At 35.2% G+C, this 21,402-nt stretch overlaps 1 protein-coding gene across 5 annotated transcripts in view; it reads right to left on the bottom strand.

The window, feature by feature from the left end:
* Nucleotides 1-21,402, bottom strand: part of SCAF8 (SR-related CTD associated factor 8) — a 218,910-nt gene that overhangs the window by 151,482 nt on the left and 46,026 nt on the right. For 4 of the 5 annotated variants that reach the window (XR_001918557.1, XM_018053397.1, XM_018053394.1 and 1 more), the window contains 8 exons: nucleotides 19,813-19,857; nucleotides 16,037-16,198; nucleotides 14,655-14,808; nucleotides 13,643-13,773; nucleotides 10,627-10,803; nucleotides 8,973-9,052; nucleotides 7,229-7,346; nucleotides 242-373 (listed from right to left, as the gene is read on the bottom strand). Coding sequence is in view for 4 of the 5 variants with exons in the window: in XM_018053397.1 (XP_017908886.1) it covers nucleotides 242-373; nucleotides 7,229-7,346; nucleotides 8,973-9,052; nucleotides 10,627-10,803; nucleotides 13,643-13,773; nucleotides 14,655-14,808; nucleotides 16,037-16,198; nucleotides 19,813-19,857 (999 nt within the window). In the remaining variant the exon portion in view is untranslated. The remainder of the gene's footprint in view (nucleotides 1-241; nucleotides 374-7,228; nucleotides 7,347-8,972; nucleotides 9,053-10,626; nucleotides 10,804-13,642; nucleotides 13,774-14,654; nucleotides 14,809-16,036; nucleotides 16,199-19,812; nucleotides 19,858-21,402) is intronic. The other variant, XM_018053395.1, reaches the window with a different exon arrangement.

Raw genomic sequence — 21,402 nt, 5'->3', positions numbered from 1 at the left:
AAGCAAACAAAAGGCCTGGTTGAGATTCAGTGTTTACTGACTATTTCTGCATTCCAAAATATTCACCATAGTAACATTAATGCCTACTAGTAAAATGGTTACAATGCACAGCTTAACGTGGAGGAAAAAACATTTACGTTTATATTATTTTACATAAAATAAACAATATTACCATATTTTAAGACTTTTTTCTGAAATCAATTTTAGAACTTTATCACCCAGGAAAACATTTACTTTTTACCTGTTGCTGAATATCTATGGAATCATCCAAATTTGCTTCAGGTTCAAGGAAATGCTGCTGACTGCTTCCTTGTGACGGTGATGCAGAATGTTCTGACCCAAATGTTCCTTCTTGACTATCCTGAGGAGTTGCCTGTTGAGAATGTACACAAACACACAAGCATTGGGAAATAATGAATAATATTATAAATGAAAATTTACATGCAAACATCACAATCAAATTTTTAAAAAGAAACCCAATACCAAAAGAATTCTGTTACATCTTTAATGATCAATCTAAAATGGCACTGTTTTATAAATCCAAGTTTACTTGAAAGCACAGAATACCTCCATAAAGGGGGATATGGTAACACTAGAAGAGACTGATAAGATTAAGAAAGTCTCCAAACAAAATTTTTCATTGTGGGAAAGATAAAACTATCACGAATAAAGGGACCGTATCATGAATGATATATAAAGAACTGTCACCCACTATATATACACAAGCAAAAGCAAAGCTCAAACCTGAATATCAAAATCACTGATCCAGTAAAATCAGTTTAGAACTTGGATCTTTTTCAACCTCCACCTCTATGAATTCACAAAACAGTATTAGGAGGTACTCAGATATGTAAAACATTTCAGAAAGACTAAACAAAAGTTAGGCAATGAAGCCTAACTATAGGAAAAAAACAAATTTGAATCTCCCCCCAAACCTGCGACTACAATTACAGCAACTGGATACAGGGACTCTGCTTATATGCTGCTAATCAGTGTGAACTTGCTTAGCAACTGCATAATACTATGATCATAAAATAAATTATATATGGCAGAAAGTGAAGAAGAGCTAAAGAGCCCCTTGATGAAAGTGAAAGAGGAGAGTGAAAAGGTTGGCTTAAAGCTCAACATTCAGAAAACTAAGATCATGGCATCTGGTCCCATCACTTCATGGGAAATAGATGGGGAAACAGTAGAAACAGTGCCAGACTTTATTTTTGGGGGCTCCAAAATCACTGCAGATGGTGGCTGCAGCCATGAAATTAAAAGACGCTTACTCCTTGGAAGGAAAGCTATGACCAACCTAGACAGCATATTAAAAAGCAGAGACATTTACTTTGGCAACAAAGGTCCATCTAATCAAGGCTATGGTTTTTCCAGTAGTCACGTATGGATGTGAGAGTTGGACTGTGAAGAAAGCTGAGTGCTGAAGAATTGATGCTTTTGAACTATGGTGTTGGAGAAGACTCTTGAGAGTCCCCTGGACTGCAAGGAGATCCAACCAGTCTATCCTAAAGGAGACCAGTCCTGGGTGTTCTTTGGAAGGACTGATGTTAAAGCTGAAACTCCAATAGTTTGGCCACCTCATGCGAAGAGTTGACTCACTGGAAAAGACTCTGATGCTAGGAGGGATTGGAGGCAGGAGGAAAAGGGGACGACAGAGGATGAGATGGCTGGATGGCATCACCGCCTCGATGGACATGAGTTTGAGTGAATTCCAGGAGTTGGTGATGGACAGGGAGGCCTGGTGAGCTGCAATTCATGGGGCTGCAAAGAGTCGGACACAACTGAGCGACTGAACTGAACTGACTGATGATGTTAACTAAAACTGAGAAATTGATTATTATGAAAAAAACGACTCCCTAATTAAACATTCTAAAACATGATCTCACAGGTGCTCCAGATGAATAAAAAGAGTCCCTGGTAGTACACAAGAACTAGAACTACTGAATACCGTAATAATTAACAGAAAAGGGTAACTCAAATTTCTGTTTCCTTCCTACAGACCTATTACTAAGAACAAAGCCACTCTCGCTATGAATTTGTCTCTGTGTGTAAAAGGAATACAGTACAGTGATTATAGAGAATACTATAAATTTCAAAGTTGCTAAGAGACTAAATCTTAATTGTTCTCACCACAAAAAAGAAGTAATTATTTGACATGAGAGGTGTTAGCTAACAATAGAGGTAATCATATCTCAATATATAATCATATCAAATCAGTATGTTGTACACCTTAAACTCATACAATGTTATGTCAATTATATCTCAATAAAAAAATTTTTTATTACTCTTATTCTAACATTTAAACTGAAAGAAAAGTAAGCAGTGGAAAAACTGAGTCAAAAAAAGCATAAAAGAACCATTCCAATGTATTAATTTATGAAAGAACAGGCTCCCCAAAGACAAGTAACATTTTCAAGGTTTAGAAATAAATTAAAGCTAAAAAACTTGTTAATTAAATGCCTGCTTTATTCCACACAATTGACCAAAAGTTGGTAAATTAGTATACTTTTGGGAACAAATCAAAGTGTGCTTTAAGCATAGTCCCAGCCTTCAAAGTGGTACAACAAAAATAAAATTCTTAACAACACAGCAAGATAATATTCCATTTTACCCCGAGCCTTGCTGTTTGGCCTTAATTCGGTACAGCTACACCCTTCACATCATGTATTTCTTAGCTCACCACCCACCTGGAGCATCCCATCTACCATCCACCCCACCTGTCTTTCACCTCTGATTATCTGTGTAATAGTCTGCTTGATATAACCAGCAGAATCCACTGCAACCAATGTTAGATTCGGAGGTTCTTTGTGGGCAGTTTTACCTATTTGAAAAGGCTCATGACTCTATTTTTCCTTTGAAATCTTATGAAGACAAAGAGAAAATTTACTTTTAAAATTCAACTACAAGGGCTTCCCAGGTGGCTCAGTGGTAAGAATCCACCTGCCAATGCAGGAGACACAGGTTAGATCCCTGATCTAGAAGATTCCACACGCCACAAAGCAACTAAGCCCGTGCGCCACAGCTATTTAGCCTGTCTTCTAGAGCCCGGGGAGTCGCAACTTCTGAGCCCACGTGCTGCAACTACTGAAGCTCACGTGCTAGAGTCTCTGCTCCACAACAAGGGAAGCCGCTGCAATGAGAAGCTAGCTCATCCCAACTAGAGAAAAGTCCAAGCAGCAAGGAAGCCCCAGGACAGCCAAAAAATAAAACTGTATTTTAAAATTACAATAAAATTCAACCACCATTTATTTTATGATCTTACAATTAGCATTAGGTCAACTGGACCCTTAACTACATCTAAGGTCTAAGCTATGTCATGGGACCTTAGAGGTGTTTTTCTCCTATATATTGAAACATTTTGCTATTTCATCATCCTAAAGAATTATTCCACTATTACTCATCAATTATTCCCAACTGTGAAAAAAACCCTAAAATAATAATTTAAAAAGTAAGGAATTGTTGAGAAGCGGGATTCAACTGTGAAATAAACCTTCCTTCAGTTTTACTGCATCACCAAGAGTACTGCATTATATTTCAAGCAGGTATAAATAAGAATTGGATCATAGAAAAAGCAAACAAACAAACATTTACTTCTTCCTCACTGACTATGCTAAAGCTTTTGACTATGTAGATCACAAGAAACTGTGGAAAATTCTTAGAGAGATGGGACTACTAGACCACCTTATCTGTCTCCTGGGAAACCTGTATGCAGGTCAAAAAGCAACAACTTAGAACCAGACATGGAACACCGAACTTCTTCAGAATTGAAAAAGGAGTACATCAAGGCGGTATATTGTCACCCTGCTTATTTAACTTATATGCAGAGTACATCATGCAAAATGCTGGATGAAGCACAAGCTGGAATCAAGATTTCTGGGAGAAATATCAATAACCTCAGATATGCAGATGATACCACACTTATGACAGAAAGTGAAGAGGAGCTAAAGAGGTTCTTGATGAGGGTGAAAGAACAGAGTGAAAAAGCTGGATTAAAATTCAATTCAAAAAACTAAGATCATAGTATCTGGTCCCATCACTATGGCAAATAGATGGGAGAAAAAGTAGAAACAGTGACAGATTTTTATTTTCCAGGGCTCCAAAATCAGTGCAGATGGTGACTGTAGCCACAAAATTAAGACACTTGCTCCCTGGAGGAAACACTATGACAAACCTAGGTAGCGTATTAAAGGACAGACACATCACTTGGCTGGCAAAGGTCCGCGTAGTTAAAGCTGTGCTTTTTCCAGTAGTCATGCATGGATGTGACAGCTGGACCATAAAGAAAGCAGAGAGCCGAAGAATGGATGCTTTCAAACTGTGGTGCTGGAGAAGACTCTTGAAAGTCCCTTGGATAGTCAATCCTCAAGGAAATCAACCCTGAATATTAACTGGAAGGATTGATGCTGAAGCTAAAGCTCCAATATTATGGCCACCTGATGCAAAGAGTCAACTCACTGGAAAAGACCCTGATGCTGGGAAAGACTGAGGGCAAGAGGAGAAGCAAGCGACACAGGATAAGATGGTTAGATAATATCACTGACTCAACCGACATGAATCTGAGCAAACTCCGGGAGACAGTGAAGGATAGGGAAGCCTGGTGTGCTACAGACCATGGGGTCGCAAAGTGTTGGACGACTTAACGACCAAATAACAACAATAAAAAACTACTGGAGCAAAGTAAGTTACATCTTACTGATATCCCACTGATAGCTCTTTCTTATTAATTGGCTGAATATTTTCTAATCTTTTTATTTCTAACACTTTGGTTAAAGTTCTTTTATCAGTCATCACTTTCATCATGAGCATTTCATTCTGAGTTATCTGACTCTTGGATACCTGATAAAACAGTTATCAAAAGCACAACTCCAACTTACTCAAGGCAAGAGAAATCATTCCTTTTATGACACGATTGTTAGTTCCTCATGATTCAACCATTTTCAGAAAGTTCTCCCGTTTTCCACCAGCTTTCCATCATTAGACAAAAGGCCTCAAGCCCTTACAAGTGTGGTCAGGGCTGCGAGAAACAGAGCGGCACTAGCAACCCCAGTATCCTCTTCACTCCAAGACTGTGATGACGTTAGGTCGCCACACTGAGTTTAGCGGCGAATACAAACACTTAGTTTTCCTGCATATCCCACCCCATCTTAAGTAAAAACATATTTAAATAAAAACACCGCATCTTAAAAACGTAACTGGTTTGGTAGAGCCAATCACACAACTGATTGAGGTTAACTGTTACTCTGTTGATGCTTACTCATCAATTTTAAATTTGTGATAGGTTTTAAACACTATTCATCTTATGCCTAAGAAAAGTTGCTTTTTTTCTTCACTGCCATTTTTGAACAAGGAAGCTTTTAAGGACATTTACTCCTTTCAAAGAGATTCTATTACTATACCTTCTAAAATTGTGGAGATGATATATAAAGCAATTAACTAAGACCAGAATTTTTTTTTTCTTTTTCTGTTAAACTTTTATTTTATTGTTTCTGCTAAAACTTCTGAAATGAAGTTAGAACTAAGGAAATTCAAAAGTGTCACATTTACAGGTGAGTAAATCTGCTTAGATAAACTTCCATTACTACCACCTCTTGGCTCGGTAACAGCTCTGAAGTTTCTTGTATCACTAACAATCTGTTTCCTTTTCTTGAATCACAACTTGTGTTTTAAAATAATATTCAAATGTTTTTTACTCTTTGTCCTCAAGTTCCTAAATTCTCAAGCAGATAAATTTTATTTTCCTGACATAAAAATAATGCACCTACTTCTATCAGAATTATTTCTTCAAAACAAAGTATGGAATTTCATTCTCATGATTCCAGGTACAAGTCCCAACATACAAATATCAACAAAATCCATTACCATTTGCACTGAAAGGACAATGTCAGACCCTGACAGTGTCTAAGGTTTGCTATCGAAACTAAAGTAATCTTCCCTCTTCCATATTCCCATAGTCCTTCACTTATACCTCTATTACAAAATCCAGTATTCTGCCTTGTAATCATACAGATATACATACTCTACTAGAGAAGAGCTCACTTGAGGCAAAATGCTTCTCTGTTCTTCTCTGCATGTATCATCCGTCTAACAACGCTCATACTTTAACATTTGTGGTATTGTATTAAATTCATTAGCACCAAAAGATTTGATTAGAAGAAGTGTGAGATTCTCAGAAACTCATAATGTAAACAGTTTTACATCCATAACTATTTCTCAAACAGAGCAAAATCAGGCTTTGCAATGGATTTAACCTTAGCTTCACAATAATTTGACATATTGTATCCATTCTAAGGTACAACTTTACATTTCATCATGCCTGAAATTTAGAAGATTCTTAAAACTACACAGAATGTAATTTGTGTGTGTGTGTGTCCATTTGCTCAGTTCTGTTCGACTCTTTGCAACCCCATGGACTGTAGCTTGCCAGGATTCTCTGTCCATGGAATTTTCCAGGCAAGAATTCCGGAGCAATGAATCTTTCTGACTCAGAGATTGAACCTCCATTTCTTGTGTCTCCTGCATTGGCAGGTGGACTCTTTACCACTGTGCAACCTGGGAAGCCTACATATACTTTTATTTAAAAATTCTTGAGTATATATAAAATAATGGTGAGTCTTAAGATGGAAGGTATTTCATACTGGCAGTGCACTTTAACAGTGGATGCTTCATTTCACTAAGCTTCAATTTCCTACAGTGTAAATGAGACTCAAAATACCTATATCTCAGCATATAAAAGATGTGGTCAAAGAAACTATACCTTTTTAAAGAAAAGGATCAAATGAAAGATAAAACTGAACTGAAAAAAAAAAAAAAAACTACCTGAAAAGCATTAGCTGTAATCATGGCTAATGAAGCTCTAGCCACCTACCGAAAGTCTAATTAAAGATAGCAACCTACTTTGTCATCATCGTCATCAACAATAGCAAAATCACCATGCTTAACAGGGAACTGAGAGGAAAGAAAAGTTTCACACTGTAATACTGAAACACCATGTCTTCTGTCCTCTAATTCCTTCCAGGATACTGAAAATAATTTTTATAATTTCTCAACAGATACATCAGCTGCCAGAACACATTTCGAAATTATAAAAAAAAAAAACAGAACAAACAAAAACTGTAAAGGTCCTGAAAAGACTCATCTTCTGAGTAACAACCAGCTCAAGAAAAATCACCAAGTGACAGACTGTAGACAGCCGTAACAATAAAGACCACAAGATGGGGTTATAAACCTTTTGAGGCTGTTGCTGTTCCAGGAGCTGCTGTCTGAGATGTTCAAGATTTTGCTGCTGCAGTTGTTCTGCTATCTGATGAAAGATGGAATTGTTCACAGATTCCGAAACATGAGAACTACAAGGAAAACCAAGTGTAAATATATTTTAAAATCCAATAAAGATAATATGAAAGTAAAAGAATATTCAAAAACACCCCCAAAATGTCAACAAATGGAATATACTCTATTACAGTGTTTACTTTTAATATTAACACAGAAAATAGAGTAACTCAGAACATTAATATGTTGAAATAAGAAATATACTTCAATAGTTTCAACAGATGGATTATATGTTAGACATACTCTGCTATTACTGTGTATAAAGTAGTAGTTTTTTACATTAGAGCATTTTAAGAAAATCTTAATGAAACACTTATAAACCGTGACACAATGGGAAAAATGTTCCATCAATCAGTATATGAACAATCTACAATCAAAACTGATCATACACTTAAAAAAAATAATCTACTTTCACATTATTAGGCATGTTAACAGAAAGAATGTTTAGATAAGAGGAAATAATAATTTAACTGTATTCTGGGAAATTCACACCTGGAATGAATACACCTGGAATTCTGGGTGCCACAAGGTAAGACATGAACAAAAAAGAGGGCATCCCCAAAGGGGCAATCAGGATGGTGAGAAGTCTTGAAACAGTTGGAAAAAAGTATACTTCATCTGGAGCAAATAAACCTAAGGGGAAGAATGATACCTATCTTCAAATACTGAATGGCTATGTCTCAATCAATTATGGAGCAAATTTGCTTCCTTGCTTCAGAAAGCAAAATGGATCAGTGTGTAGAAAGCAAATCCCATAGGATTCAGTAACAAAAGATTAAACCATATTAACAACTACTTAACTCTATGTCATAGGAGGCATTAAAACAACAGATAAAAAACCTATCAGGACTGTTACAGGAGATTCTTACACTGCTCAGGACACTGATCTACATGATCTCAAATGCTTTGTAGTCTAAAACACTAGTTCTTAATTTTTCAAGTAGAATCTCTTTATCATAAGCATATAAATGCATTTTTACATATTATATATTTTAATATATTATCACAATATAGAAAACTAGTAACTGCTGAAATAAGACATCCAGAGGCTTTCCCCACTCATCATCCCTTTCCTATTCTCCCACCTTCCACCTTCCTCTCCAACATCCTCTTTCCCACTGGTCCTCTCCTGAACCCTCACAGAATCCAAGGCTCTGCACAATTGTTTGGGGTAAGGAAGAAGGGGAATCACTGATTTAAATAAAAACTCACAATCTATTTCTTTAACAAACAAAATCCCTACAACCCTGTTCCTTACTTCTAACTAATCTGATACATTCCCAGAATTTACTATATACTTCCCAGAAGCAGCCATGGACACTATAAGCAAACTTCTTTCTCCTACCATTTCAACTGAGCTAAATAACCTAAAGCTTAATATATCAACAGCAAATGTTACAACCAAATTCATCAACACCTATCAATTTTCCAGTAAAGAATTTTTATATATCCCAACTATCTGCAAAGTTCATAGAGTCAAAACAATACAGGGAGGCAACAAGCAGCAACTCCTCCGTCTTCTTATGTGAGAGCCCAAGAGCCGGAAACAATGCTCAAAGTATACTGAGTAGTTCAGATGGCCATGTTCATAAAGATAACAGAAAAAATTGATGGTTTATGAAGAAAAACATAACAACTCTTACAGTTGAGAAGCTGGAATTTCCTTTTTGGGTTCTTCACTATGCTCAGAATCTTCCCCAAAATCAAACCTATCCATCAACTTCTAAGTGGAGGGAAAAAAAAAGAGGGAGAGAAAGAGACAAATTTAAAAGCACTTTACACAAATACAAGTTACAAATGCTATTCTGAAGATCAATGACATTCCATTAATTTCTCTCTATCATTTAAAATGTAATTATTTCTTTCATATAATTGTTACATACTGTTTATTTCATGTAATTTTATTGTTTATTGTTATACTATAAAAAACATTTTGCGTGACCTTTACTTCTCTTCAAAGAATTCTGACAGACATTGTCTTATGAAGCAGAACAATCATGACACATAGGATAATTACCAATACTTTATAGAAGAGAAGATTAGGATTTAAATATTTGAGTGGCTTGTCAAGAGTAAAAAAGTTTTATTTAAAAAAAAAAATCTAGAACTATCATCTATAGAACTATAATCAACAGATCTATTACTAGTACAGTTCTCTCAGAATGCTCCACCGTCTTTTAAATGCTCAATTTAAAGGCTTTTTGAAAGTTGTAGGCTAAACAAACCTAAGTAATATAATCTAATAAATCAATATTTATATTTCTATGAAAATAACAGCAGAAATAAAAAGAATATAGGTAACATTTCCAAGGGATAATATTCTGATAATCACCAAGAATACTGAGGATGTCACACAAGTTAAACATCCAAGATTTTCAACTTTGAAAATATAGTTATATCTCAATTTATCATATTACAGTATTGTAACAACTAGTAAGGACGCCTTCCTTCGAACTTTCACATACTTTACAATTTTAGCAGGTTAAAATTACAGGCTAGACACTATAATTAATTTATTTGTAACTCCATAAAAATGAGCTCAAAAATCATTTGTCTCAATAGTGAATATACAATTTTACTGGCTTCAAGTGGATTTATAAAATTACTTAAAATTTCTTTCAGAAATCTCAATCTTTTGTAAAATGTATTTAATAAACAGTAATATTTACTCAGTAACTGTTAAGTTATTAAGTAATATTTACTCAATAACAGTACATCTGCGTGTGCTAAGTTGTTGAAGTCATGTCTGATTCTTTGCAACCCTATGGACTGTAGCCCACCAGGCTCCTCTATCCATGGGATTCTCCAGGCAAGAATGGTTGAGAGTGGTTGCCATGCCCTCCTCCAGGGATCTTCCCAATTCAGGGAATGAACCCGCATCTTGTATGTCACCTGCATTGGCAGGCAGGTTCTTTAGCACTACCGCCATCTGGGAAGCCCCTTACACAGTGCTGTGTTTAGTTGCTCAGTCGTGTCTGACTGACTCTTAAAACCCCATGGACTGGACCCTGCCAGGCTCCTCTGCCCATGGGGATTCTCCAGGTAAGAATACTGGAGAGGGTTGCTATTTCCTTCTCCAGGGGATTTTCTCAACCCCCAGGGATGGAACCTAGGGCTCTCACATTTCAGGTGGGTTCTTTACCGTCTAAGCCACCAGGAAAACCCTTATAGACTACAATGGATGTTAAAACATAAAACAGTTCTACAGTAAAATGCAACTTACATAATTGCAATCTACATGATAGTACAGAAAATTCAGTTCTTCATACAGAACAGATCTGTTATCCTAATTTCTACCTTGTTAAAAGACACCCCCTGTTCTAGGGGATTGAGGGTGTTGGCTGCTGCAGCTGCTGCTGTAAGCTGTGCTGTAAGAGCCTGCAGCTGGACAACAAGACCAGCATCCAGGGCTTGCAGGATGGAGGGCTGAGGCTTCTGCTGCTGTATCTGTAAAGTCTGTATTAACTGCTGAAGCTGCAGGGGCGTGCGGGGAGAGAAAAGAAAATTGTTACAAACAGGTGTTGGGTTTTACCCATAAGAATGCTCATCTAAACTTTTAGTCAATAAAATTTATCATTCTACAGTCTAGAGACCAAGAAAAAATACATATTGACTCAAAAAAAAAATTCATTTTTAAAATAAGATTTGCATGTGTGTGTCATATGTAACAGTTCTAAATAGGTTTGTCTTTACTTCTGGAAAGTCAAGGAACTTTAAACAAAATAAAATGACCATACCATGACAAACAACAAAATAAAAACTCATCACAAGCAGACTAGCTTCTCTCACTAAGCTTTTCATTCCCTTCTTCAACGAGCTCAATCGATGTAGAAGGGCAAGCACCTACAACAACTGCTTTTGCTATCATTTAAATTTACCATCTGACAACACATTCCTGAAAGGAGGAAAGAAAATAAGGAATCTTTCCCTTGAAGCAGTCTGAAACTAAGGAAATTAAAGATGAACAGTGTCATCAAGAGTTGCAAGCAACCCCTGTCCCCCCTGTATTCACCTTCTCTCTTAAAAAATAGAAATAATAATGAAATCCTAAAGATATTTCAGTTAAGTAAGCCCTACATATATCCCAGAAGTAATTACTTTTCTACTTTAGATGTAAACCGAAGTTAAATCCGAAAATTATCAGTTTGGAATAGAATTTTGTATTCTTTAAGTAAAGTTAAATTTACAGTGAGAGAAGATAAAAATATGCATGATGACAGTAAGTAAAACAATTCCATGCCTATCCCCAAAAAGGAACATTGGAAAACAAACCAATCTTCACCTATCAATAAACATTTACTGCAAACTACTAATGTGACAGGAAACAAAGTACGAAAATATATGATAGCTGAACTTCTGCACTAAAGAAGCTCCAAACCAGACAGGATGGATGACTAAAAGAAGGGAGTATTACAGGGAGGAAAGAAGGAAGGAAGGAAACGTCTTCACACCTTCTAAACGCTCCTTCTGACACCTGCGTCTCCCCCCCACCACGCCCCACAGCAGTGTTAGCCTTTCCGTCACCCAGGTTCAAAGGCTGCAGCGTTCTACTACTTCTCTACTCTGACTTCACATCTCAGATTACTGTGTCTCCTTGACTCTGCACTATTCTTCTGGAATACCGACTCTCCTGCCAAAAGTACTTTTCAATAGATACCTTTTAAAAAATTAGATTTGCTTTTATGGGTTCTTTTCAAAATATCATAATCACAGAAAGCTAGTAAATTCTACAATTTAATCTAATACTCAATTTGATTTCACAACTGTCCCAAAAATGTAGAAACGTGATCCAATCTAAGGCTAAATAAATGAACTGGTTCCATTTTTTAAAAGGTTGTCATTTTAAAGAGTCCACAACTGTACTATTTTTCACATATTACTGTCTTTCTATTATCACTGTTATCAACAAATATACTCCTTATCTCTAGATTCTCTTTTTTCCCATCCATTCAACTACTCCTCAGATCATGTGACTTCAACATAAAAATCTCTGGCAACTCCTCACTGCTTAGTACATGGATCCCTCACTTCTCAGCCCAGGTCCCACACTTAGGTTTACCACTTCAATGTCATGACTCGTAACATACATAGACTATCTTATCTTCTAGAAAACTCAATTCTAAGATATCTTCTCAATACCCCAACATTGTTATGCCTCTATACATCAGCCATTCGTTTCACAAAATATACTGAATACCTGCTATAACCTAGACACGGAAAATACAGCAGTGAGCAAAACAGAAACTCCTTGTCCTTATACAGTATACATTACAATGGAAAGAGACAGTGAATGAAGCAAATGAGGAAGTTACACGAGATATTAGGTGCTAAGGAAGAAAAGAAGGCAGGTGACAAAGAAAGGGAGCAGAGCAGATGAAAGGCAGCATTTCCGGTTTTAAATAGCTGTCTGAAGGCCTTACTGAGCTGGCATTTAAACAAAGACAGGAGGCTGAAACGTGTGAACATGTGGGAAGGACAGCTCGGGGAGTTTTACTGTATAGATCACAATTAATCTGGTTTTAAAGGATAAGCTTAAAAACAAACAAAAACCACACAGATGCTAAGGAAAGACAATCTCGTATCTGCCCTAACAGGTTCTTCAAATGTCACTTTGTCAAAGATGCTTTCTCTTGGCTACCCTAACTCTGACCCCTTCTTCCAAACCTAGTCACTCTAAAGATCTGCCCTGTTTTAAGTCATATGTGCTAAGTTGCTTCAGTAGTGTCCAACTCTGCACAACCCTATGGACTGTAGCCTGCCAGGTTCCTCTGTCCATGTGATTCTCCAGGCAAGAACACTGGAGTGGGCTGCATTTCCTATTCCAGGGGATCTTCCCAACCCAGGGATTGAACCCACATCTCATTACATCTCCTGCATTGCAGGCAGGCAGGTTCCTTACTGCTAGCACCACCTGGGAAGTCCCTTTAAGTCATATATATCTATCTAAATAATGTTTTGTACTTCTTTATTGTCTGTCTCCCCTAAGACAGAAAGATATCTTCCCCAAGGCAGAAGGCTTCCCAGTCTCATTACTGGATTAACAATAGCACCTAACAATGCTTGGCAAAACTATGTGCTAAATCAATTATTTTGGTGTAGAATGAATTATTTGTAAAATAATCTTCAATGATAAAAACAGACATAATACATTATTAAATTCAAAAAAGCAAGTTACAAAGTATTGTATGTAGTGTGGTCATTTACAAAAACATTAAAAAAAAACACTCTTTAGGTGGTACATAATGAAACAATGCATTCATTAGGAAAACAATGAGTTCTAAATCATGTTGACGTAACAAAAAAGGCTGCTCACCTGTTGGCCTTGAGGACTCTGTAAGATCTGAGCTACTGCTGCAAGTGTATCTGTATTTGTTATCTGAGACACCCATGGATCAGGTAAACCTTGGACCACATTGGCTGGAGTAACAGGTGTCACAGGAGTTCCTTTTAGGAAGACATCAAACCCATCCCCAATAAATATGTAAGTAAATAAATAAGATGTGGAAAATTAGATTTGTTCTGTCACTTTTATAAAATATGTACAAATTTACATAATTTTACTGTCTTCATCTTTAAAACCATTACATAATTAGGTTCATTAAACAAAACAAAATGGCAACAACAAAAATGACCAAAAAGAGCTTTTCATACTTATTCTCAATTAACTAAGCTACCATTTTAAAGGAGCCTACAATACTCAGAAATCATTAAATACCTTACTAAAGAAGAAAATTCAATGATATAAATATTCAATCTCTGATGACAAAAGTATTATAAAAGTATACATAAAATTATTATTGTTCCAAAATGTATATGTACATACCCCAAAATAAACATATTATCAAAATGATAACAAATGTAATTCTTAGACTATGGTTAAAAAAAAAAATTCAAATCTCATTTAAATACCTCAAAAAAACCTCCATGATTTTGAGATTATTACTCATTCTTGGATCCATTAAATAAATTTTTACAGGGTTCTCTTTATATATTAAGTACACTTAGCTCACTATGAATAACAAGTTGATATATATGCAAGTTTAAAAGATTACAGTCTAAATCAGGAAAAATTTAACTGACATACCAACTTCCCAAGCTGATTATGTATGTTTCTAGGAACATTAAAAGCTTAGCTTTTTAATTTTTTTGAAAAGAATGAAACACATATAATTTCTGATTTTATTGTTCCTTCAAATTAAGACTTCCTTTCATTCACCTAAAGCGAAACAAATTCTCCTGCACTGTCAAATTATTATTTCATATATGAATAATCACCTGAAATGCATGAGTAGAACACTCAGAAAGTCTCTCTCAAAGCAACATACCTGGAGTATTGCTCATAGCAGCAGTAGTACTGGCCAGAACAGGTGTGACAACTGGAGGCGGAATCCCTGCTGCCATATCCAGAAGAGGCTGAATAATCTCACTCTTAAATACATTATTCTTCTGCCATAAGTTTAACACTCTCACTATTTTACTCTAGAGGAAAAAAGAAAAATGATTATTTTTTTGCTTTCAAAACTTTAGAACAGTCATATCATAGAGGCTCCTCAGGCCACAGACAGGAAGGATGGATTAAAATACTTCTTGGACACTTAATGGACACACTTAATGGAGTTCAGGCACTGAGATTACAGTATCAGTATAATCTTTCCGACTGTGATTATCAAAAAATCCCTATATACTAATCTTTATTATAAATGACAAATATTATTATGAAGTCTACAAATTCAAGACTGACTTATTCATTGTAATGGACATAAATCCAAGTCCAAACTAGTGAAATTCCTAAATTAAAGTGTCTAAATTACATCAAAAATGTCTATATAAAATCTCAAATGAGTTATTTTAGGTGGAGTTCTAAGGTATTTAAGACTCAATTACGATGGATCACATTAAAACTGGAAGCATTCTTTCTGCCTGCAAAGAATCATCAACGTACCAAGATTAGTTAGAAGAAAAAAAACTCTGACTCTAGAGGCAGATCCAAGAACAGTTTACAACTAATGACACAATAATACATTCTCTCCATATCTATCCAGTATAACAAGACTTTTTCCTGATTCTAGACTGCATAACAGTTATGAAAAATAAAAACTACCTAATCTTGTTGTACTTGAGAGGAGGTAAAAGATTTGTGGTAAGCTTTTAAGTCTGGTTCCTCTTCTTTAGAGTAAGTCTTCACCTGTTCTTACTTTTCCTACAAAATCAACACTGCAATCAAGTCTGTCAGAATAAGGACACTAAATTTCGAAGTCAGCATCCAAGAAATGTAACCTTCTACTATCCCGGTTTCCAGCACTAAGAAAACACTTCCATAACAAAGGAATTCTGATATGCAGTTATTGTCTACTAATTACTTGGTAAATTCATTTTCCACAGACAACTAAATAGGTAAATATCAGCTCATGTCAAATGACCAAAATTATGAATTGGTTGTACATACAAATAAATAAGATTTTAGGATAATTACAAATGCTTATTAGAGCCAGTTTCTTTAACACCAATGGCTTTAATAAATTAAAAAGTAGCAAAATCAACTATATCTTTCATTCTGTTTAAGAAACGTCTAATAACAAAAAGAAACATGGACAGTGCAAAGGATAACAAATAAAGGATAATATAAAATGATAAATTACGATAATGTAAAGTCTTATTAAGACCAAAAAGGTAATGACTACCCCAACTTAAAAAAAAGGCAGCATACCTTGTCATCTCCAGGGCAACGGTATAAATTCTGGAAAGTGCTAATGATGTTATTACTAAATCTGGGTGCAAACACATCCTTTTCTTGACCAAACTGATGTCGAGATTGTCGTACAATAGAGTCAATAACATAAAGTCCAGGTACCTTATATTCTGGTTTACACTGATGAAAAAAGAAGAGTGGGAAAGGAAGCAAATGAGAAGGTTAAATTCTCAACAGACAAATGTCACCAGAAATCTATAAAAACACAAACACACTGCTCACGCTGAGGTGATGAACATGCAGAGGTTGACCATTCCACACCATGTCTCTGGAATGGCATTTGAAAGAATCTACTTTGGTTACTCTACATGTTTAGTTCAACTGCCAATCACCTAAGTTTCAAAATAGCCCTGTGTAACTGGCTTGAACAACAAAAAACAAAAGGTGTGGTTAAAATAAAAAATATATATATATATATAGTTTAATGATTTTTTAATTCAAGCAGTGAATTCAAGAAAGAAAAGCTCTGGTAAAAAAGTACTGCCAACAAGCCTTAGACTTCATCCAAAAAACACACAGCAAAGGGATCTCTATACTAACGAAAGAAGGAATCAAACAGCAAATTACAACATTCTAAACACAGTGAGCCTGAAGTTTTAAAACTTTTCTCAAATGCAAGTCTATATGAAAGGTAAGACACTACCATTATGATTCTAAAAATCCGTCCTATGAAAACATGTTTTAGCTGCTTCGCTGATCAGTGTTTCTTATCCTTCTTCTAATCTGAAGAATATGAGTCTTCTGGGACCTTCCTAAGCACAATGAAGAACCCTTCACCAGCAAGGGTTCTCAATTTACTGCCTCAATTTTCCCATATCCAGAAGCATGAGAAAACCTGCCTCCCAAATACATACTAATTAAAATGAAATTATGGCTGCTAGAAGCAGGTTCAAATTTTGAGTGTAATTAGGTAAGCATTTCACCAGAGCCATTTCACAGAAATCCTATAGAGCACTAAATCAAAACTGCCTTCTTGGAAAATGTCTCAGACCCAAGGACCAGTGAGTAAAGGGTCTTCAATCCACCTCCAACACACAGATACATGTTTCTAAACAGTATTTTCAGTCAAGACAATGAGTGACTTCATTCTGCAAAAAGACTAGATGATCCATCATTTGTTCCTTCAAACCCCTTCTTCTTAAGGTCATTATTAAGAAAATGAAGAGACTGACAGCACCAATTTATAAGTATTGCAAAGTTCTGGCTGTTTAGTACTTGAAATATTTAATAAAAGGGCAGTAATGCTGATGTGTGGACATTAAAGTTTTAGGTTTAACCAACCTAAAGTTTTAGGTTTCAACACTGTCTGCTCTGTTGAAAGTTATTGTTTTAGAAGTCTGAAATAGTTTTCACTGATGTCCCCCACCCCAATCTAGCATATTTGTTCCTCAGTTCATATATCTGACTTATTTTCCTTTGACTACCGTACATGCAAATAATTATCTACCTAGCCAGGCAAATAATACATCCATTAAAAAAGTTGTTTAAATTTAATGAAAAGCCAAGACATTTCTTTGTTAAAAGTCATCTATTCCTCAATGCTGGAAAAATAGACAAAATAGTCTCATATTTAATGTATTATTTTATAGAAATGATTATCTTGAGAGTAAGGCTAAATAAAATTGCTAAGATGCTGGTAAGAGTTTTTAAATACTGAGTGGTGAATAATAAAAGCAATTAGTGTAGTGAGTTAAAAATAAATACACCTTCTTCTTTGATTTATAACAAAAATTCTTGATTATAAACTCACAGTACATAAGAATCATGAGTACACACCACAACAAATGGGCCTTTCTTCCCTACTGTGAAGATTCCAAAGCTTCAAAAGTGTTAGGGGTTTTAGTATTAAGCTATAAAGATGAACACTTCTTTCACAATAACCTTTAGAAACACCATATTATGATGTTACAGTATGGAATTTACTTCACTGATCACACTAGGTATTTTTATGTGCCTGCCACATAAAATGGCAAAAAAAAAAAAAAAAGTTATGTATGATTTAAATGTTGTAGAAAAGCTTTAAAATAACAGTATTTGGTAAACTTGGTTACATTACCAACTAGAAACTTGAGAGAAGAATTAAGACTAAAAAAAATCTGAAATGTCTTTCAACTGTTTCTTCAAGTTCTATCAGTAGCAAAAACACAAGAATTCCTAAGCCTCCAATATCATGAGCAATCTTTTTTTTATACTTTGCATTAACTGTGGCTGTACTTACAAAGTACTAAATGATGCTGACAGTAGCGTGTAAGAAAAGAGGGCTGTCTCAGGATACAGTTATATCTGATACCAAACAAATTCTGAAAGTGAATACTGCGTGCTTCCAACAGAAGGAGAGGAAAAGGAACCTTTCCAAGAGAGCCAGAGCCTTCACAGCTTAACAAGGTCTACTCTCAGAGAAGCCTGGCGTGCTGCAGTCACATAGGGTCGCAAAGAGTTAGATACCAATGAGAGACTGAACAACTCTCAGGAGAAACTTAACCAGAGCCTGATCTGCTTTGGTTTTACCAGAGTCTAAATGACCCACCTTCAGGAAATCAGAACCTGCATTTCAACAAGATCCCTAGGTAATTTGTGCAAGTTTCTTACGCACAAAAGAAAGTTCAAGACACACTGTTTAGACATTTGAACCTTTTTGAAGTTTTATAACAATGAAATTTTCTAACCACCACCATTTCTATCTTACAGTTAGATTTACCTTAAACATACAGCATACCTGTTATTTTAACCCATACCTTAAGCTTCAATTTACTAGCTGTTCATCTCAAAATATGTTTTACCAATACTTTAAGTTTTGAGAAAACAAGATGTTAAGAGGGGAAAAAAGCTGAATCAAATAAAAGTTAACTGACTTATTCAAGATTATCCAGATAGTTTGGAGATGCAGTAATACTATTTTAATCCACGCACCCTCCCCTCCAGTCAACTATTTTCACTCAAGAAACATACTGCAATTTATGTCCTTTGATTTACCTTTGATTATTTACCTCTGATTCTCAAACTGGTTCTGCTCACATCTAGGCAAGTGAACAAAGGGCAGAATACCAAACCTCAATTCAATGACAGATTCCTACAGTATCATTTTACAAATTCTAAGTCTTATGGTACTCCTGCCCAAAAAGAGCAGCACAGATAAGGCACTGATCACAAAGGAGCAAAGAAATATAACCTAGTCACCTTGGGCTCTGGTTACCAAAAAAATTACTAAATGTATGCAAAAACAGCTGTTTTCAACTTCGTCTCCCTCTGCTTACCCTGGAAAATGGAACTTTAGGTCTAATAAGAAAATGTAGAGATGCATAACTGCCCTAATGGATGAGACAAAATGAACCAGCAGAAAAAAAGTGGCTAGCATTTTTACTACATCTTATCTACAAGGAGGACTGCTCTCTAGGCATTAAGCTTGAAATGAATAAGGAGGATTTCTTTAAAGGCTATATAAAAAGAAATGAATCTAAAATTTCATTTAAAAAATCATACTGAAATATTTTCTTCACGGAACAGATGCTCACTATGGAAATGCAAATTAACAAACACATCTACCTGAAAGCTTTCATTTTTAGATTTGAAAGGCAGTTTCATTTTATTTCTTAATTAGAAATTAAAACAAATGGAATCACTTTTAAACAGTCATCAAAACAATTTAAAATTGGGTATTTGAAAAGAGAATAGCACGGGGTGTTAGTCTACAGTTACAGAACGTTTAGCATATACAGGGAAAACTATATACTTACTTTCTGAATGAATTTCTCAACACTCTGTACCACATGTTTATAGAACTAAAAGGAAAAAAGGTTTTAAATGTTTGATTAGAACTTTCTTGCTAAATATACAGTTTAACAAAGCTTCAAAGGTTTATCAACAATGCAATGAATTTTAATCATGAATTCCGAGATAAATGCAACATAAACAAACATAAACATGAGCACTAGCTAAAGTCAGTAAAGGTTGCTGAAGTAGGTATATGGTCAATATATCCAGTGTGTTACATGCCAAATATGGTGGTAGGCCACTGGTAGATGTACATTCTTCCTTCCTGGAAGGAAAAGTAAAGATCTCCAACAGTAACATTTTATTGGCTAAATTAAGTTAGTACTGCTGTTGCTGCTAAGTAGAGTCAGTCATATCTGACTCTATGCGACCCCATAGAGGCAGCCCAGCAGGCTCCCCCGTCCCTGGGATCCTCCAGGCAAGAATACTGGAGTGGGTTGCCATAAAAAAAGCAAATAACTGAACAAATGTATGCAAGGGAGTTGTTTTCAACTTCATTATCTTCTGCTTCTCCTAGAAAATGAAACTAGCATGTATATATAACAAAATATAGAGATGTACGATGTTCGAATGGATCAGCCAAAATGAATTCGGCAGAAGAGAAGGGAGCACATGGATTAAAAATCAGAAATGAGCTTTTATCAATTATGAGAAAACCCTTTACATTTAAGTTTTATAAAACAACACTATGAATAAACTTAAAAATGAATAAAATAAAAATGATAGGTTAAACAAAAACTATCTGGAATTTGTACCTAATAGCTCAATGGCAACTGCATAATCAACATATTTCTGTTTAAAAAACTAGCCTCAATTGTGCTTTGTTTTATATTTGTGATCCCATAATTTATTCTTTTAAGGGACACTGGGACACAAGACCATTCAACTGCAGCATGAAATCCAACATTTATAAAGTAAAAAATATAGGAAACCTTCATTAATCATATTCACCAAATCAAAATCTACAATAAAGTTTCCTTACTGCAAAGTAATAGTCTACTCAACAGTTTAAGTTATTTAAGAAAAAAAAAAAAAACTCACCAAAAGAACTACTTAAAAGTTATCAGGTACTTTATAAATAACTAAATATTTTAAATCAATATATAAAATACCATTTACACACTGAGTGGTTTTTATTAAATAATAATTCTTCTAGAAAACATCTTGCCAGAGCTTCTTACTTCTAAGTTACTTTATGTATGATCTGTAATTCAGACTAAAACTAAATGTTAGCTTACTAAATGTTAATTCAAAGATTTTCAATTCACATAGGTCTTTTTCCATAACAGGTTAGCAGAGGTTTCGTTGACAGTGCGCAATGGTAACAAACACCCATCACAATAATCATCTCTTAACACTGACAAAAAGCCGACGACTTATCTTAATATGAAACACAGTATCATTTAACTGAAAAAGCAGTTCAAATATCAATATATATATGCATCAAATGCAGTTTAAAGTAACACAGTACTGCAAAACAGCTGATCTAAACTCTTCAAAAATGTCAATGAAAAACAAAACAGAAACAAAGCAAAAGGCTGGGTAAGAGGACA

Source organism: Capra hircus, chromosome 9 (assembly GCF_001704415.2).
Source record: "Capra hircus breed San Clemente chromosome 9, ASM170441v1, whole genome shotgun sequence".
Lineage (NCBI taxonomy): Eukaryota > Metazoa > Chordata > Mammalia > Artiodactyla > Bovidae > Capra > Capra hircus.
Note: the sequence above shows the minus strand (reverse complement) of the source record. Positions and strands in the feature narration are given on the sequence as shown.